This window comes from Pyxicephalus adspersus, chromosome 1 (genome assembly GCF_032062135.1).
Source record: "Pyxicephalus adspersus chromosome 1, UCB_Pads_2.0, whole genome shotgun sequence".
Taxonomy (NCBI): domain Eukaryota; kingdom Metazoa; phylum Chordata; class Amphibia; order Anura; family Pyxicephalidae; genus Pyxicephalus; species Pyxicephalus adspersus.
Window position 1 is genome coordinate 44,924,893 of NC_092858.1, and position 19,862 is coordinate 44,944,754.

The window sequence follows — 19,862 nt, forward strand, 5'->3', positions numbered from 1 at the left end:
TGAAATGACATCAGAGCTTGTCCTAGGTTGATGATGTGCACCCTTCTATTACATAGCAGTTTCCAGCCTGGTGATTGGCCTAGAACTGCATATTAATCACATGCTCATAACGGAAAGGTCCAGTTTTTTGGTAGCTGTAATGTATGTAAATGTCTCTTTAAAAAAAAATCCGAGCGAAAAAAAAAAAATCTTTATATGGCAGTTTACAATTAAAAAGGTTAAGACTACAATTGTTCTGGTAGTCGTAGGTGGCGGGTATTCAGCGTTCATTACAGCAGTTTTCCATGGTCCGCCACCTCATTATCCTTTCACTATTTCTCTTAAAATTGTACATACATGTTGGAATATGGGGAGAAAATATATCTCTCCAAATGGACTCAAAAAAGCAACAAAAATGGATAGAAATATTAGAATTAATGTTGCTGACCTAAGGTCTAATAAAGTGTTGTGTCTCATGAAGAAATGAGGATGGGTTTAAAGAGTGGCCTAGCACTTCACTGACCACATGCTTGTTTCGGCCATTGACATATTGTTTGTAATTCGTAATGCAGTGATAAGTATGACTTCCCTAGAACGTGCACCTTAACAGAAGATTGGACAGTGTCAGCTCCCATAGATTTGCTGTATATATATTTCTGCTATTAACATATAGAATCTTGAAGATAGAAGACAGAAGATGGCACCAAGAGGAACATAAATAACATCTTGTTACAGGCTGTTCAAGTACAGAAGGGGTAAAATTGTAAACATAGAATTCCTTTAAACAATAAAACACTTTTTTTCCTACTTCATTAAAAAGAAACACAGTTATGCCAACATAATTCTTTGTTTCATTCATTTTTAGAAAACCCATAAACATCTTACAATGAACTGTAGAAAAAATGGTTTCCAAAAAGTGAAGATTGGAGAGATCCACTATTTACAGGTAGAACATCAGAGATAACCAAAGGAGCATTCTCTAGAGTGGATACTTGCTTTTTCTTACGTGCAGGCTCTGATACATAGGTGCAACATTTATTTCTACCTTGTTATGTGCAAACTGATTAAAACATTCAAACATGCCATACAAAGGGTAACATTCTATAATGGCTGAGGGGATTACTGAAAAGCCTATGGCAGAGCATTAAACAAAATGTGGATCTATCACATACAAGTTTGTGGCTGCATGCCTGCAATTTAGCCTCATTAGGAGCCATTGACAACAATTACACAAAACACAGATGTTTCATCTCTTGTGGTAACCTTGTAGATTGTAGCTGTTACCAGTCTAGAACTGATTCCAATTTGATTGCTTGGTTATAGGTTACTATAATTAAAGACAAACAGATTTTAATTTTAGCAGCATAGTAATAGATTTTATTACTAGATTCCTATATTTCTGTAGGAGATTGGTTGTCAGGTCACAACAATGGAGTTCACAATCATTCATCTGTGTGATGTGTCATTCCTGTCTGCTGATTTAGCACTGGCCTGTTACAACAACCAATGATGAATAGGAATTCTGGGAGATTGACACGGATGGGGATTTACAATCCTTTAGATAAATATAAACTGATAACATTTTTAATAAGGCTTCATTTTTATGATTATCATTTTAATTCACAAAATGGACATTTAGCAGTGAATGGTCCTTGTATATTTGATCAGCTAATGATCTACATGGAAAAAAAGCAAGTCATTTGTTCTACGCTACTGTGTGCTGCATTCTGCCAATGAAACATGGACAGGAAAAAGAACATTATTGTACAACTTAAACATGCTTTTGACATTGAATAATAAAAAAACACAGTCCCTGCACTTTGCTAGCACTCCTGATTGATCCAGCATGGCGAGCACTGCTCTAATAACTGATATGTTGTACAGCATAGTGTGTATAGTCAGCAGCAATACACTGGATTATCTTTCCCACTTTGTTCTGGAATAATGTGCCGTGTAATATGTTGTGATGCATGTCATGAGGGCTGTTCATAGTCCTAGCACAAACATTCATTGAGCCATAATGTATTCCGGAGCTGCCAAGGAGATAGAAGGAAATGAATGACAAAGGTGAGCTGAACCATCTGCTTGACGTCAGCCAGTTGTTACATGGAAACAGAGCTGTACATAGGCCGAGAGACCCTAAGGCTACAAGACTTCCTACAGAAAATCAAGCTGCTGCATGAAAGGACACAGTAATTTATCTGCACCACACACATTACATAGGAAATGGACCAGTTACACATACAGTAGTATTACCTTACTGCACAGCTTCCCATTCTTCTATCTCTAGATTGTGGAATGATTAGGAAGACTTTTAATTGTTACTTGCTTGGCTGTACAATAGACATCACTTTGTATAATATTCATATATTTACAAAAAGGTAGACTATTGAGAGCCAAGATTTTTTTTCTGGAAAGTTTGGAAGCAAAATCTAAAAGTGCATTACTGATAAACCTTTACAGAGCTTGCGGATTGATAATGGATGGTTAGTGAACAGACAGATCAACATAACTGTGTGATTCCACTAGCCCTAGATTTATTGGAAAGAAAGATATTACATCCCCTCTTCCCATACCTGTGCAAACATGCTAGTTAAAGCTGATTGTGTCTTGTAAACCTATGGATATAATAGTTATATAGGCAATGTATAATATATGTATATATATATGTGTATATATATATTCATCTTTTTAAATCTAATAAGGTGGGGATAGTCATCATTATGTGTTTGTCCCTTTTTATCTATAGATTTAAAATGGTTTAAAAACCTCTTAATATAATTTAATAAAAATACCTAGTGGTTGCACCACCTCTGAATCTATTCGACCCGCAATAATAAGGCTGTATGATTTTGTAGATCATTTCTGTGCATGCTGAAGCTTCCAAGACAACAGTCTCACTATCCTGAAGGTGCATCTCAATATTCTGTATATACAATATGCTACTAAGGCTTTGTGTTAGGATATAAATGGGCCAAGTGAAACCTGAATGCCAAAAGGGAACATTTAATGAAAACATTTAGAGGCACATGGTCTTGTTTTGCAAAAGACTACTGACTGCATCAATTTATGTTGTATTATATATTAGGACCAAATATGGGGGGTCAATGCAGGTTTACATTTTTTGGACCAATTAGTCCAATCTAGCAGATTGTCAACATGGCCCTATGTGTGTAAATCAAGACAACTTAGGCCAGTCTAAAGCTTGGTATACATTATTCTGGTATTTGGTTCAGGAATGTTTGGAGTTATGGCAGTAAAATTTAGAATGTAGATAGTAAACTACAGTTAAACACCTAAATTCATTAGTGACTTCCGAAAGTTTTATAATGTACACTAGGCTGGGCCACCATTAGAAATTTCTGGGCCCCATACTTTGATCAGGGCAGAGTGTACAATTACCCCCTGACACCAGGGCTGCATTGCTTCATAGAGAATATTTTTTATTATTTTTTATTTTGTGGATAATGGCAGTGATCTTAGGCTGTATCTGTATTTATTGAGGATTTATCCATGGAGTGGGACAGTGCACTATACCAGGGAACTGGCTATATGTGGAGTTGCGAGCTGAATATGTCTTTGAGGGAAAAACCTCCAATGAGCTCTAAAGTTTGTTGAGTGTATATCTAGCTCTTTACATTGGACTATAAGATTTCACCATGATTGTTAGTCTTCCTATTACACTAAGAAGCCATATTTAAACTTCTGATTGTCTGCTGGCTCTGTGTAAGGTATTTACAGATTCTCCCAATACCCCAAAGGCACCTATACACATTCATTTTGTGGTGCCTGGCACCTGCAAGTTCAAGGTGCTGAACAGATATCTGGTAAATACGAACTTGTAGAGCTTTTATAACATTTTCCACTGGCTTACTACTAATTTCCACCCAACTGCCCATTTTTAATAATATAATATGTCCTGGGCTGCCTATCATTGCTATTTTACACAATATGTTGAGCGTCATTTTGTGGTTGGAATTTTTCCAAACAAAATTCTGATCCTACATGATTTTCTTAATGTTATTTTTGATATTCTATTTGATTTAAATCAATCCTTGTGATCAACTGCAAGTATCTGAAGGGCCATTTAACTGATCTTACAATTCTTTCTAATTAAAATTTTGAGTATAACACAAAAAGTGTCTTTGCTTTCAATATGATAATTAATTTACAAAAAAAACTTTTTTTTGTATGGTGTAAACAACATGCAAAAAACAGGCTTTGCTCAGTTCATACATAGTAAGTATTTAAATGAAAATGAAGGCAGTTTGGGTGTAGAAATGCTTTGGGCTTGATTGACATGGTTGCAAACGGAGTGTTTGGCACATTTTAGTGTCAATCACATCAAAGCCACAAGGTACGGAAAGGATATTGTTTTATCAGCACGTGAACAACACTGAATGTAATTTTGCATCCTTGGGAGGTAAGCCTTAAAGCATATCTAAACCCCTGAAAAAAGTTATAGATGGCGCATAACAAGTCATTACAAGGTGCTGGCTGATTAAGTTTTCCCTTTTTCATGTTTTTTTTTTCTTCCTTTTTTATCCACATGCCAATCCTGAGAATACCATACTTCCTGACTATGCCGGACTTCAAACTTGTCTACCTTTGTTAATCTTTATTGCACATAGGATTATTAGTATACAGCAAAGCAGCCACCACATCCGAAGACAGCTAAACTCCAATATATATAATTTTCTTCTGGTGTCTAATTATCCTTAAAAACCTCAATTAGGAGTAGCCGAGAATCATGCATTATAGGGTAAAATGACAGCCATTAGGGTTTTTTGGCATTATTTACGGAAGCTCAGGTGGAATTTCACTTTGTTTACATTTCTTAAAGGAGTTCTAATCCTTATCTTCCCTTTATGATATGGACCCAGCTACATCCACAACAGAACACTGAAGCACCATGTTTACTGTCACAGAATAAATCGCCTGTCATTTATGTGGTCTGCCTGAAGCTGTGTGTTTTCACATGCAAACACTATCAAATATTAGTAGTTTCACACAGCATGCTGCAATAAAATGAACAAAGGTTTTCTGCATTTAAAGTGTTGGAGGCTTTACATAAGAAATACACTAGCACAAAGCTCTGTACATCTCGTGAAATGCTTCATTAGTTTTTTTAAGGCTATAATTAGGACCGCAGAGTAAGAACTGTAGGTTATTTTTGCAAAGGTTTCTTGGAAAATGACTGTTCTGGGTATGAAATATGCATTTTGCAGAAAATAGAATAATGGATTGATAAATCCTTAATGGAATTCTAATAAAAAAAAAAAAAAATTGTATGTGTCCAAGCTAACAGCCAGTATGATGTCTATTTACTGCTTTAAAGACGTCCATGTTAGCTACAAATACACTGAGTACATCATTAAAAAAAGAACTTATTTGTATGCCTCCCAATCCATTGGCTGTATGTCCACTTCAGAATCTGTGTCCAATTTTAGTTGGTCCCCACACAAACTTAAGCTGCATACACACATGCAATTATAGTCGTCGGAAAGGATCTTTCATGATCCTTTCCAACGACTAAGGACTGCATGATGCATGAATGAGTGCTGTGCATACAGCACCATCCTGCTCTATGCAGGGGGGACTACTAAGTGGCACCGTGCTGCGCGCTCTCCCCCTTCCCTTGGATCCGCCAGGACAGTCGTTCAGACAATGAACAACGGGTGTTGTACACACGCCAGATTCTCTTCCGATATCGGCCCTGGGCACAATATCGGGCGAGAACCATTGTGCATGTGTACATAGCTTAACACGTAGGCCACACTTGTTGGAGACATGCTGAAACTGCCCTCAGGTTCCAGAAGTGGCTCGCACCAAGATGTTTGGTTGGATATTAGGTTACCTGATAAATGGTCCACTAGGATTTATTTAGATAATACATTTTAAGGTTTCTGTATTTGCTGCAGTAAATTGTGACTAGAAAGATTTGTGCAGCAAATATATTGTTCTAACATCCCAAACCCATCAAAGCAGTCACAACCATGAGACCCCACGGGGTGGAATGATTTAGAAATGTGTGTGGCTTTACTAGCTAAATAGATTAAGGTCAGGTTTGGTCATTTTGCAGCAGAGTTTATACAAGTCCTGATTTCATATTTACAGATATGGGGAATAGGAAGATACATTGATCATTTATGGTAGGGTTGCCACAGTAATCCACAAATTGTTAAAGCTAGGGGGCCATAGTGCCTTTACACTTACTGCTGGTATCTAACCCAAATAGCATGAAAATATCCACAATGTTGACAGTGTATGTAACACAGTTGTGAGCTATGTTTTGAACATTCATGACTGACTTGTTCTGACTTCTCCTGAAAGGCAATAGCTTTATGAGCACAATCTTCTTACCCTGCTCACATTAGCCTTGGTTACCTGGGCTTCAGTTTATATATGAGGAGTGTATTCAGCAATCTGTTACAATGATACTGAAAAAGCTTTCACCATAGTTTAGACAGTTGGTAGAAAGCCTTTAAAGCACCCATTAATTGCAATATTGCCATGTAACATACAGGCCCTTCATGCCAAACAAGATGAATCAATCTGCTTGGGGCTCAGTTTACAAAGGATTTTATGACTCTTGATCTAAGTTTGCAAACTTTGCAGCAAACCCCATTAATGTCTATAGGACAAATTGTCTTATTCAGTTCTGGCCATTTGCTAATAATCAAGTTAAGACATATAAAGCTGGGCACTGCCATAAAGGTTGAGTACCAATTCCAACATAAAAATACTGAATAAAAGTCAGTATCTATCCTCACACAGAATTTTAAATTCTCCCTAACCAATCCAAATAACAATACTAACAATATGGCTGCCATGAACCATCCTTTTATAGATATAGCTTGCGACTCTGTCCAGGAAGTAGGCTATGTGCTGCACTATTTTGGTAATAAGTTCCCTATTTCTGGAGATAATACTGTACACGTTTCAGCTAAAAGTTCACTTTGAACAAAATTAGCAAATCCCATGGATGCTGCAAACCAACAGACCCAAACCTCATCCTTTATTACCAAATTTTGTTTACAATCTCAGAATTGCAGCAGAAGGGTGTTTTAAATGTTTCCAGAAAGCTTTGCTAATGTTTTGTAAAGTGTGCTGTACATTATACAAGCTGATGCCCATGTATACAAGACCTTACAGCATCTGATGTCAGCTTCCTACACCAAAATGTCCTGAGAGCACAGGATTTATTCCTGTTCATGTAATGCCATCTCTACTTTCTACAGCATGACCAGATTGTCGTTTAGGATTCCTGCATATAAGATGGTTTTATGAAAAACTCTTCAATTTGCCACTTTGGACTGCCCCAAATGTCTTGAGGGGGTGCAACTCTGATAGAGACAAAATAGATATATTCTATGCTCAATCACACATTTACTTCCCTGTTTTAAACTAAGTGTAAAAGCTATAGTTTGTGTCATTACAAAAAAAATGCAGAGATGTATCTTTATCCTGTGGTGATCACAATGTCCCTAGTAGTATCAGCTCGATATAGACAAGGGAGATAATGACACCCCAAGGTTTGTACCTTGGCAGGTAAAGCTGGAATCTCAGCACTATTACATAACAAGCCCTGTATAAAAAAAATTCTGTATCTGTAGTGTAACTAATGCTATGAGATCTAAAGGGTTTGACAGTGATTGGGGATGTTTAGGATTGCTACCTATTTCCAGCAATACACTGCCTCTACCTGTAAATTTCAAAAATATGTGTTGTATCTTGGCTCTGAGTTCTGACTCATATTGCAGCCAGGTGCTGCAAATGTACCATACACAGCCCTTCTGCCCTTAGAATTTTTGCAGGCCGGTCAGGATTAGGCTGCTTTTCTCCCAGCGCGCATTCTTGCCTCTTGTTGCTGCCCTGAAATTTTACACTTGGTGGCTGTGCCTCATGGCATGCACTGCCATGCAGGATAAGTGTGTGTATGTGTGTTGGATGGGTGTGTGGAGAGATATTCCTCTCAATAGCTGTCCTTGGGCCAGGGGCGGTTGCGTTGCCAGTTCCTGTCATTGTGGTTCTGCTCAGAGTCACGCTCCAGAAGGCGGTCCTGAGAGTCATGGCCATTGGTGTTGTGCAGTCCACTATTGTGGTGCCGGTGAGGCTGGTACAGGTCCTGGTAGGCATCAGAGTATTCATCCTCCATGTGGCGAGAGCTCCTCTGGGAAGAGGCCGTCCAGGTTTTACGAGAGGTTTCGCTAGCCTCATCTGACTGCATTAGACTGTCTCGTTCCAGAGGGGAGTGCTCACTGGCTCTATCCGAAAGAACTTGCTGGTCCTAGAAAAATGAACAGTGACAAATGTCTGTATAGACACACACACACACACACAAAAGCCTTTCAAGTGTAAAGTGCACGCAACCTTAGTCATCTTATTGTTTTGTGTATGTATGACAAGTTCGGTATTTAAATATCATATTATCATCTGCACACACAAACAAAACAAACTTTTGTAGGTACTCCATGAATATTTTAGAACAAAATGCTAGACTGTACTACTGGGGACAGGGAGTGACCTGCTATCCATGCAGCCACATCATTTTAGCTGTACTGACTTTAGACAAGAGAATGTGAGAAAACTTCATGTGAACTTTAAAGAATTTTGTGACTTATCTTACTTTACACCGAGAATGGGAAAAAGTGGTGGTGACACTTTCATTTCTATTTCAAAGAAGGAAATAATCCAGGTAAGTATCTAGATACTTCCTACTTCTTCTTGCTTTTTTCATATTTTCCTTCCAATGTTCTGCTTTTTTAGGATTTCTTTTTGTTCTCCAACTTTGTTTCAGATAATTAAAAAGGTAAGTGAAAAATTGCTTTCAGCCACTTTATAAAGAGCAGAAAAAAATTCAATACATGCTGACAATAATTACCAGCACGGAGGATTGAACCCATAGGTCAGAACTCACTGCAGATTAGACCACTAGTAAAGCAGTTTAGCACCCATTACTAACGCATCTCTATTTACTGTTATGAAAACTCCATTTATATTCCTACATGCTTCAAAATCAATCAGGACTACGTCACAATAGGCTTTATTCACTCTATAGCAAAAGCAGCGGCCATGTCTAAGCCACCTGCATTGCTGTTTTTTGTGCCACTGACCCCTACTTTTTAAATTGGCTCCTATTTATTTGGGTACAGCAGCTGATTTACAGCAAAAGGCTTTAATAATAAACTCTTCAGTATTTCCAAGTTACTTAAAACCCATGTAAATGATGTAGGTGTGTTACATACTTTATTTTACAGCTCTGGAGAAAGATATGATAATTCCTGGCAGTACCTGTAAACCGGGGATGGCAGTGGGTGGTGTCATTAGGTTCTGGCTAGTTTGTTGGTGTGAGGGGTGATGTGTGGCTCTCCAATACACCTCCATGTACTCCGCAAGGTGCTCACAGGCATCTTCCAACTGATTCTCATCCAATATGACATCAAACATTTCCTATAAACAATGATACATATTTTAAAAAGATCATAAAGATATGAAAGTGAATGTGTAGCTTAAAGGTATTTTTTATATTACTTTCACATTTTTACAGGCTGGTTCTCTGGTATTTTTGTATGAAAAATTGTCATAGCCACTAGACGGAGCTCTGTTTTTGAATCGGCTTCTCTGTCCCTTCCAGCTGACAACCTAACCCCAGCATGAGAAATTCTATTATTAGTCCCTGATTTTCCCTGGTGAGTTTTTTTTCCTAATTTGAGGCCTACACATAGCCTTAATGTTACCATTCCCTCTACTTTTGGGTTCTGAGCTAGCAGTGAGAAAAAACTTGTGGGTAAAACAGATGAAAATTATATTGGCAAAAAGTAGTAAAGCAATCAAAATGAAGAGGGGGCACACACAACACAGAATGTAATAGTTCAATAATTATCAAGCTTTATTCAGCTGTCAGCATATACACAGATGGACATCTCCCCATACCTCTCCTCCTCCGACAAATCCTAGAGTATATTTGGTTGTTTCTTTTCTATTAAGTAGAGCAATGTTTCAACTAACCTATCCACTTCCAAAATACATGAAAATTGTTAAATTATTCCCAATTTGCAATTTTAGCTATACAGTTGTTGTATTACTAAACGCCATCTGTGCTTTCTTACCGGAGGACACTGTATCAGCTTCTCAGCAGCCAACATCTGGACATTGAGGTGTTTGACCTGCGATTTCCCCCTGGATTTTATTAGTCTCTGAAGCACCTGGAAGAAACGTTCACACATCTACCCTTAGCAATGTATACATTTCTTTGGCTGTGTATTTAAATTTGCAGAACTAAACTCTGCAGTACTTATTGTATCTTAAGTAATATTTTTTATTTTGCTTTATAAGTAAATAAACCAGAGAGAACAGAGATGACAGTAGACGTATTTCCTTAAGTAAATGCTTTGCTTTTTAATAAAGTAACTAGTTATTATTGCCCTCCCTGACCCTCTTACAATCATCTCTACTGTTATGCAGTTGCTTAATTGTACTGTGAAATTTCAATGCTTCTGACTGTGGGGAGGGATAAATAGATAACAGATATAAATATTAAATACAGCAATTTGTGGATTATGTACGAGTAATTTGTAGATTATGTACTACAAACAGAGTGGATTATTTAGAGCTTGAAATCTTGCCACTGAGTGTTTTAGACTTCTAGACTTGCATTATGAGAAGGACAGCAATACATACCTATCGTAGAGTACTATAAAGCAAAAAGCTGGGCCCTGTGTATTATGGTGGTAGCAAACTTGGCTGCCCCATGTACAAAATAAGTCATACAAAGTAACATTTACATAGAAATTAATACATGGTAAAAATATTCTTCACATTAAGCTAACACTTAAACATGTACAATATATCTAAAAAAAATAAGTTTGCAATAATGTTAAGTTCTGTAAATATATATATATATATATATATATATATATCTATATGTATATGAAATTACCCCAACTATCTAGCTAGTAAATATGTGGCACCCAATGACAACCACAATAAATCAGCTAGGATGGCTGACTACCTCTCGGCCTACCTTAGGAGAAGAAACTTTGACGTAGACTATGATCGGTGCCAAGGATGTTTTGGACAGCTGTGCAGGATGATTGATTGTATCCGCATCCAGAATAACTAGCTGGAGAGTCTTGGCAAGCTCAAATATCCTCTCGATTTCACTTTGTACCTCAGCTGCGCAATAGAACATTTTCAATAAAGAACACAATTATTGTAATAATATGGTTAAGTGGTATATGCCATTTATAAGCTGTGGCTGAAGCTTTAGTCACATTGACATTTACACTAATAAAATAATGGGTTAAGGAGTACTGATCTGATTATTGCTTATGGTGAATATTATCTGCCACATCTGAGATAAATCCAGCAATGCTGTGTCTGCAGGGAACATTTGAGTCTCTCTGCTGATTATTTAGAATTTCTGTTACTGGGAATCTTCAAGAGCAGGGTGGGGAAGACTCCCAATTCCAGGGCCCGCATCTTCCTAAGGCCGAGAAGCCTATTTAGCACACCCTGTGCTAACCAGTAGGTGCTGTAGGTTGGTCTGGCTGTGGGTCAGTCTGTCTGTTGCAAAGAGGAAACACTAGTTTATGCTAGCCAGAAGGCTGAACATTTTGTTTATGGACTTTTTTCATCTATACAAACCCCCCTGTAAGGGAAGACTGTTTAGGCTTTACAACTTTTTTGCTTATTATGAGGAGCCCTAAACTGAAGCTGGTCTGTGAAGTTGCCACTGTGCCATCCTACCATTTGTTGCTAATCCCTCACAATCCCCTTAATAAACCCAAATCTTTCTGGACAAACTATATGTGTTCTCACCAATACTTGAGCGAGTGCTTGAACGTTCAATGATGGCTCTTCGTCCTGGGTTATTAAGTACTGAACGCTTGGCTAGAGACAAGTCAGCTGTCACCCGAGTGATGGAGATTCTATAAAAGACATAATGATTATAACAAATATTTCAGACTATAAAAATACATACTATATGTGTAAATATGGTCATTTTATTGTTCCAATTCTTTCTTTTCTATTGAGATTTAAATATGAATATACAGGTAAAAAGGATTACTTTTCTTAATATGGGGTGTATGAGTTTTCTGTAAAAACTGAACAAAACAAAATGTTAATTTTGCACAATGTTGTTGTACTGTAACAGTCTCAAAATTACCTGTATGGCCTTCTTGTACCTAGAACGCATTATGAATACAGATATTGATTACTTTTTTTGTCCTGCCCAAGCCAGGTTAGTTGGGACTGTGGTGGAGCAGCTGCTCCGTGTGGAGAAGGTACAAGGGTACAAAATAAAATGAATAGAAAGAAACATCAAGCAAAATTGCCTGTGAAGTACATAGAAGTGCTTTGTGACTGATAAAAAGTATTACTTCAATAAAGTTTGACAGTAATGGAAAATACGCAGAATCAGTCAAGTAATGGGAGAGTAAACAATAATAAAAGCTCTAAACTCCTAATTAAAAAATATTTTTTATGAAACCAAGGAGGGGTAAAGGGACTTTTTAAGCAAGCATGTACATATAGGCAAATTTTCCTATTTGTATCGATACATGCACAAATACATTGTAACCATTTTTAAATTTTTAAAAAAGGAACTTAAATATAAACTTTAAAAAAACTGTTACAAAAAGAATCATGCAGCCCACATATGCATGAAACATCCTCAAAACGTTTCATGGATCTGGTCCGACCAAGTGACGGCGTTCCTCATGGCAGGCTGAAGCCCCTCAAGCAGGAAACACAGCTCACGCAAGCAAGGGCTCACGTGGATCCGCCAAAACCGCAAATACACGTGAGCCATCTTGCTTTTGGGAACGCCGGCATTCAGCAGGACAAAGCAACCTCCCAACTGGCGGTCGAGTCCCTAAAGGGACAAAGCCCCTACCACCAGCCACCAGAGAAGACCACCTCTCCAGTAATAATGGAGGGGCTTTGCGCCCCATTGGATGAAGAGAGCTAAAGTCTAAAACAGTTAGCAATTATATTATATTATTATATTTTTTAGAAGTATGTATGAGCCCTTGCTTGAGTGAGCTGTGTTTAATGCTTGAGGGGCAGGGCTTTAGCCCCCCACGAGGAACGCCGTCACTTGGTCGGAGGATAAGGGAGGAGAGGGCACGAAGGTGCAGGCATCCCCTCTTCCTATGCTGTCAGCAGTTTTTTCAGATGGAATGATTCAAAACGTTGGTTGCTGGGGTGTAAACAGGTTATCAACTAAAAAGAGGTGAGAGATTTAGATTCATTTTAAACTGGTGAACTTGCCGCTTCATCTAAATGAACTTATTATTCAATGAATTGGTGATCATTAGTAACTATTATAATTCATAGGAGCAGCAAACTTTAATCAATTCTATCAAACAACTAGGCAACATTGAACTTATTTTGGTGTATTTGAGGGGGTGGTTCATTATTTTTTATTGATTTTGAGAAGCATGGTTTAATTGGAGTTAACAGGGCATTTTCTTGGCATTCACTTGTTTTAAACAAGGTGTATATAGTCAACACATAGGTTGGTTCACTTGATTGGACTTTTAATTTATTTGGAACATATAAACACATGTGCACAAGGCACTAGTAGTATAGAGTGCTTACAAATGATTTAGGCTTATGTGGTGCTACAACACCTAACTAATGAGTATTGGAGCATTAGGTGCGTTTAATCCCTTTTTTTAAAACGCTTGTAATCAAAAATACACGGTGGGATAATAATATTTTTACATATTCAAGTATATTTAAATATTCATATTTTACATATTAAGGGGGATACCATTTGGTTATAAAAAAATGTCAAAGAATTATTTAAAATGTATCTTTATAGTATTATAGAAGACCTTTTGATGGTGATATCTGTTTTCCGCTGTCTCTCTGGTTGCCTCGCTACATATCTTTCGGCCTGAGTATGTGAAGAGAGTTTTTTCATGATTTTTGGATGCAAATAAGGATTACATTGTATTGATAATTTAAATGTATAAATGTATATATAATTAATGTTTTTTGGAAATACTTTTAATTTATAGAAATGTATTCCTCCTGAAGAAGTGGACCAGATCCACGAAACGCATTGAGGATGTTTCATGCATATGTGGTCTGCATGATTCTCTTTGTAACAGTTAGTTTTTACTGTTTATAATAAAGTTCCTTTTTTAAAAATGTAAAAATGGTTACAATGTATTTGTGCATGTATCGATACAAATAAGAAAATTTGCTTATATGTACATACTTCTTGCCTAAAAGTCCCTTTACCCTTCCTTGGTTTCATACCCTGTTTCCCCGATTATAAGGCACTCTCTTATATTTTTTGAAATGCCAAAATATGCCCTGGGTCTTATTTTCAGGGGATGTCTTATTTTTCCATGAAGAAGACTACAGTACACATTTATTGTTGAAAGTCACTCATGATCACTCATGTTCCATTGATTGTCCCCTTCTGATCACTCATGTGCCGTTCATATTCCCCTTCTGATCACTCGTGCCGTTCAAATTCCCCTTCTGATCACTCTATGCCATTGATTGTCCCCTTCTGATCACTCTATGCCATTGATTGTCCCCTTCTGATCACTCTATGCAATGACTGTCCCCTTCTGATCACTCTATGCCATTGATTGTCCCCTTCTGATCACTCTATGCCATTGATTATCCCCTTCTGATCACTCTATGCCATTGATTATCCCCTTCTGATCACTATGAAATGATTGTCCCCTTCTGATCACTATGAAATGATTGTCCCCTTCTGATCACTCTATTCCATTGACTCCATTGTCCCCTTCTGATCACTTACCCGTAATTAAGTGCAGGGATCTCCGTTAGGGCAGGGATCAGCAGCTTGCTTCCTTGTTCAGAATCGTGTGCAGGCTTTTTACTTTCAGTTTGGCTCAGGAATAGACACGCCCTGCAGCCAGCATCAGAGACACACACGCTGCAGCCAGCATAAAGGACACACACGCAGGATCAGATATCTGCAGCTGTCTTATAAACGGGTGAGTGTCTTATTTTAATTATTTTTTCAAAAATCGGGGGTGGCTTATTTAATGGGGATGTCTTAAAATCGGGGAAACACGGTAAAAAATATTGTTGTTTTTGGGATGTGACATTTATTCATTATTAGCTATTTGTGGGTACTTATTACTTATCCTAATGAAAAAAATACATGTTTTCACCTCTGAGGAATTGGAAAATAGAGGGACAAGAATAATAATGTTTTTTTTGTGTGAGCTGGAGTTTGAGGCATGGGTACACCATGAAGGTGGAGAGTTTCTAAATTATCAGGGTTCTGCTACTATGCTTAGGTGCAAAGGGAAATACATTTCACCAGAAATTTAGTTTCAAGTAGTGTCACAATGCTCTTTTGTGACATTCATTCAAAACAATCAGGTCTTGTAGGTTGTTTCATCAATATCTATTCTTTATGAGAAAAGGCTTCGTATATCAGTGGCGATGCATCAAACAGTTGGTTACAAGGTTACGTTAGGCGTAAACCCCCTGTTTATTCTACTTAATGAAACACTAACACGATTAGGCCAGGCTTTATTAAAGTGTATCTTTTAATTCATATCACTACAATGTACTTGATAATGATTGTTCTGATGATGCCATCAAATGATCCTTTCTTTTTGGTCTTATTTTCTTTGTATTTTATGCAATTATCAGAACTTTGAGTGTTTTGGTAACAAAGTGGACAAATGCGAATCTTGTACTGTAATATCCAGCCTAAAGGGGACAACAGAAAAAAAAACACCTTGGCCCAAAAAAGTAAAATTGAGATAAACCAGCAAAGCCAGCTGTATGATATACAATAAATTGTAACTCATAGTTATCAGCTTACTTTTCAAATTTTTGTGTTTTTATTACTTCCATAAAAAACACAATTACCACCTTATCCTGTATCAACCAGCCTATAAAACAGACAACTGTCCGGTCCAAACACTATGAAAGTTACAGGATCCACAAATCTGGAATGCAGTGATGTTTACAAGATAAAACAGTCTCACCTGCCATCAAATCTGTGCTTCATGAAGTCAAAGAGGGCTTTCTGCATCATGTCGGTCACCTGTGGGAAAAACAAGAAATGCTGGTAGGTTCTATAGTAACTGCACGTTGGACCTGCAGATAAGCAATCATCAGGTTCATTTTCAGTTTAAAAAAAGAACGTTTTAGCAGGCAGTCTGCAGAGGGAATTTATGAAGACTGCATAGAAGGTTACGGGGCAATGGGCAGTCTGAATATAAATTAGCAAGACATTTGGAGAGTTGTCAGTTTATAACAGTATTCATTTTTGTGCCGCAGACTGCTGCTGCCATTTGGCTCATAGGCATCATTTTTTTAATCAATATTTCCTGGAGTTATTTTCTCTGTAATAATCCTAACCATTTTACTCACTGCAACATAAATGATCATACTATGGCACAAGTACTTGTACTTAAATTAGTTGATTTGTTTTGTGTATATGTGCCATAAAATCTTGAATTATGATCGGTTCCACAGATGAACCCCACAGAAGATTGACAAAGCCCCTTGTCCGGCTGAATCTTTAGTGTAAAGTTTTATTTAGACTTTGTATTAATGCTGATCAAAATATATCTCCTGATCATAATGGGTGACATTGGACAGAATCTGTTCATGAGGTTGGGGAAACAAATAATCTCCATTCATTAAAAAATAGATGTTAGCAGTTGATTGTTTAGTGACCTAGGGAGGACCTTTCTTAACTCATAAAACCTTTTCAGTTTTTCATGGCACGGTTTCCATCAGTTAGTTGCATTAGTAATATACTCTAAATCCTCACAGCCCCCTAAGTTACTGTAAATCATACAGGAAGGAGGAAGGAAGGAAGGGGAAATCTGAACTGTTCCACTTGTTATCCTTTTTCACCCCCCCTGCTCCTGAGATATTTACCACCCTCCCTCACTGGGTATAGAGGAGCAAGTGATATAACTCCTGCCTCAACACAGTGCAATATTTGAAATCTGAGAAATTTCCAGTTCAATTTATGACAAAACTAAGTATTTTTAACAATTATTGGTGCCTAGCAGGGGAGCTATAGAGAAGAGCACTGGAGGTACCCTCCACAGGGGCTGTGGCTTGGGGATTTCTTTTCTTGACGTTTTCTACATTATTTTATCTATGCGCTAATGATAAATAGTTATGGTTATTAAACTAAGAGGTGTTCTTATCTGATTTTTTACAATGCCTTTAATGAGTGCTAAAACAAGGCAGCGTTTCCTAATGCGCTAATTAGGATCTTTCTAAGAAAAAGACAACTACTTTGCATAATCATGTGTTCTACAGGAGGCTGAAGAGTTGCTCATTCCTGTCAAACATTATTACATATCCTGTGAACAAGACTCAGGAAAAGGGTCTGAATCAGCATGTGCCTTTAACATTGTGTACAGCACATTGAACTCTGAAGAAACAAGGAGCCGAGTAAGTGGCACATGATAGATGACCTTCAATTAGTACATTAACACAATACCACTGCACTTTTTTTTTCATTTTAAAGTTGTGCCAGGTTAAATACAAGTATACCTTCCTTTATCTTCTCTATTTCTCAATTTTTGATTTCTGATATTATTTTCGGGTTCATGCTTTATAGATACATGTCCACCACTTCACCCAAAAAAAAGATTTACAAGGATAATTATAAAAAGCATTCACCTTCTTAAACACAAAACAGTGATAATATGAAAATATGGCGAACAAAGCATGAAAAAAGAAAACTGATGTGGGTCTTTAATGTAAGGACTAGTTAACTGCCATTCGTTACCTGCAATAATACTACGAAAACATTAATTGTTTTCAAGCTGTTATTTTTCTTTTTTTTTCTCCAGTGAAACTACGTAGATAATGTGCACCACTGGTAAATATGTAAATGTTCTCCTTGTGTTTTCTACTTCTCCTAAAACCTAAATACTTTGTTTTCTGTAAAGCACAATATAATATAAAAGTATCTGCATAATATAAGTAATATATAGTTATACTAAATATTTAAAGAAGGATCAAAAATGTGTCATTTTATTATTAGGTAAATTCTAGTGAAGCTAGCATTACTCTTATATCGAAAAGGACAGGAACAGAAGCAGTATTCCTAAAGTGCAGACTTCTGTTCTTTTATATAAGAGGTGGAATCCTCTTAGGAACAATAAGAAACCATATCTGCTGATGTAGTGTATTTCTGGTTTGCTGATGCTAAAAAAATACAACAGGAGCTAACTGATGAAGCGGAATCTGGATATAAATTCAGCCTTTTTGTTTATTTCTCTGAGAACAAGTGTTTACTTGTATATATGGTATTGTGAATGCCCTAACATTTGAGACAGCACGTAGAGACATACTGAGACATACTGTAGTGTATTTAGGTTTCTAGCAGTAATATATTAGCTATTTTACAGTTTAGGGTAATGGGGTAATCTGTGTTTTTCATATAACATTTCTTCTGCTTTCCAAAAAAATGTCTGACAAGTCCTTACTGAGTGTTCTCTGGCCTATTACACACCAGTAGAATTGCATAGACCCTACTGTGTTGGCAATATATATGATTTGTAACATTATCATTTACTAGGGGTGTGCAGACAAAAAAAATTTGATTGGAAGAAAATACTTAACTGACAAAACTGTACATTTTTTTAAAAAGCATTGTATACTGTATACCTTTACTGCTCATTCATCCTATTAGGTTGCAGTGTACCGTCAGAAACAGAACATCCACCATCCAAAATCAAATGCAAGTTAATGTATGACTTAATGTTACCATGGGTGAGCTACCCCACTCCTCCGTGCCTTCCATAAATATAGATTTACTTTCAAAATCTGTTCTTTATGCACTAAAAGATTGCAAGCTTTTATGCTTTCTGTATCCTCCCTAATACTGTAATAGATTGTGAAATCTTCTGACATGCCAGCTCTCATCTACCCCCCTCCCACTCTGCTTATTACAGAATTCTAATTTATTAAAAACATTTTATTAGCATCAATAGTTCACACATTTTGCAAGATAAAACTGTTAATATTGGTTTACAGTCATTTATAGTGGTAGCCTTGGTAGTAACAACATGGAATGTCAACATATATCAAATAATATCACAACAACCTAAGTGTACATAAATATATATCCAAATTCGATCAGAAGAAAGTCAGAACAGCCTGGGTCAGCCAAAAAAGCCCATAGCAGTGGAGTCTCATCCTCTGTGATAGGGTTTGGTAATTGACACAAAGCTGCACAAAATGCTCTGCTGAAACAGTTTATGCACAATGCATACCACAGCGAGATTATTATTAATATTTTTTTTTATTAAACAGGATTTATATAGCGCCAACATATTTTGCAGCGCTGTACATTAAATAGGGGTTGCAAGTGACAGACAGATATGAGAGTTCTAAGAAACCATGTTATGAACAGGAGACTGCTGTCTCCTTTGCCTTGAGGACTGGTTCTTTGTTTTCCAGATGTTGCAACAAACTGGTCTCACAGTATTGGAATTCTAATACATTGTGTCATATTAATATAGTATATTCAGCTGTGTAAACTGTGAGGTCAAGGGGTACAGCATATTTTCTATTGCATTATTAATGTATTTATATAGAAAACGATAACAAGAGAGCTAAACTATCAGTCCTCTTTTAAAAGAAGACATTAACTGAATACACAAAAGTTGAATGATATATTGCTGTTCAAGTTTATATTGCCAGATATTGGCGAATTTCATGCTTTTAATGTTGTCCTGACTCACTGAGCTCAACTATGCCAGCGGGGTGACAGAGAACAGCAGGATTATTTTCACAAAAGCAGCAAATGTCTGGCACTGTTTTAATATGCTAATTAAGTTGGATATTACATAAGGATTGCTTCAATACAAAAGTGGCATAATCCAGAT

At 37.0% G+C, this 19,862-nt stretch overlaps 1 protein-coding gene across 1 annotated transcript in view; it reads right to left on the reverse strand.

Annotated features, from left to right (window-relative positions):
* Positions 1–613: 613 nt before the first annotated feature.
* The window catches only part of CACNB3 (calcium voltage-gated channel auxiliary subunit beta 3), a 116,837-nt gene continuing 97,588 nt past the window's right edge, over positions 614–19,862 (reverse strand). The window contains exons 7-12 of the mRNA XM_072399597.1: positions 15,984–16,130; positions 11,803–11,912; positions 11,006–11,157; positions 10,092–10,187; positions 9,274–9,432; positions 614–8,269 (exon numbers count right to left, since the gene is read on the reverse strand). Of these exons, the coding sequence (XP_072255698.1) occupies positions 7,955–8,269; positions 9,274–9,432; positions 10,092–10,187; positions 11,006–11,157; positions 11,803–11,912; positions 15,984–16,130 (979 nt within the window). The 3' untranslated portion in view covers positions 614–7,954. The remainder of the gene's footprint in view (positions 8,270–9,273; positions 9,433–10,091; positions 10,188–11,005; positions 11,158–11,802; positions 11,913–15,983; positions 16,131–19,862) is intronic.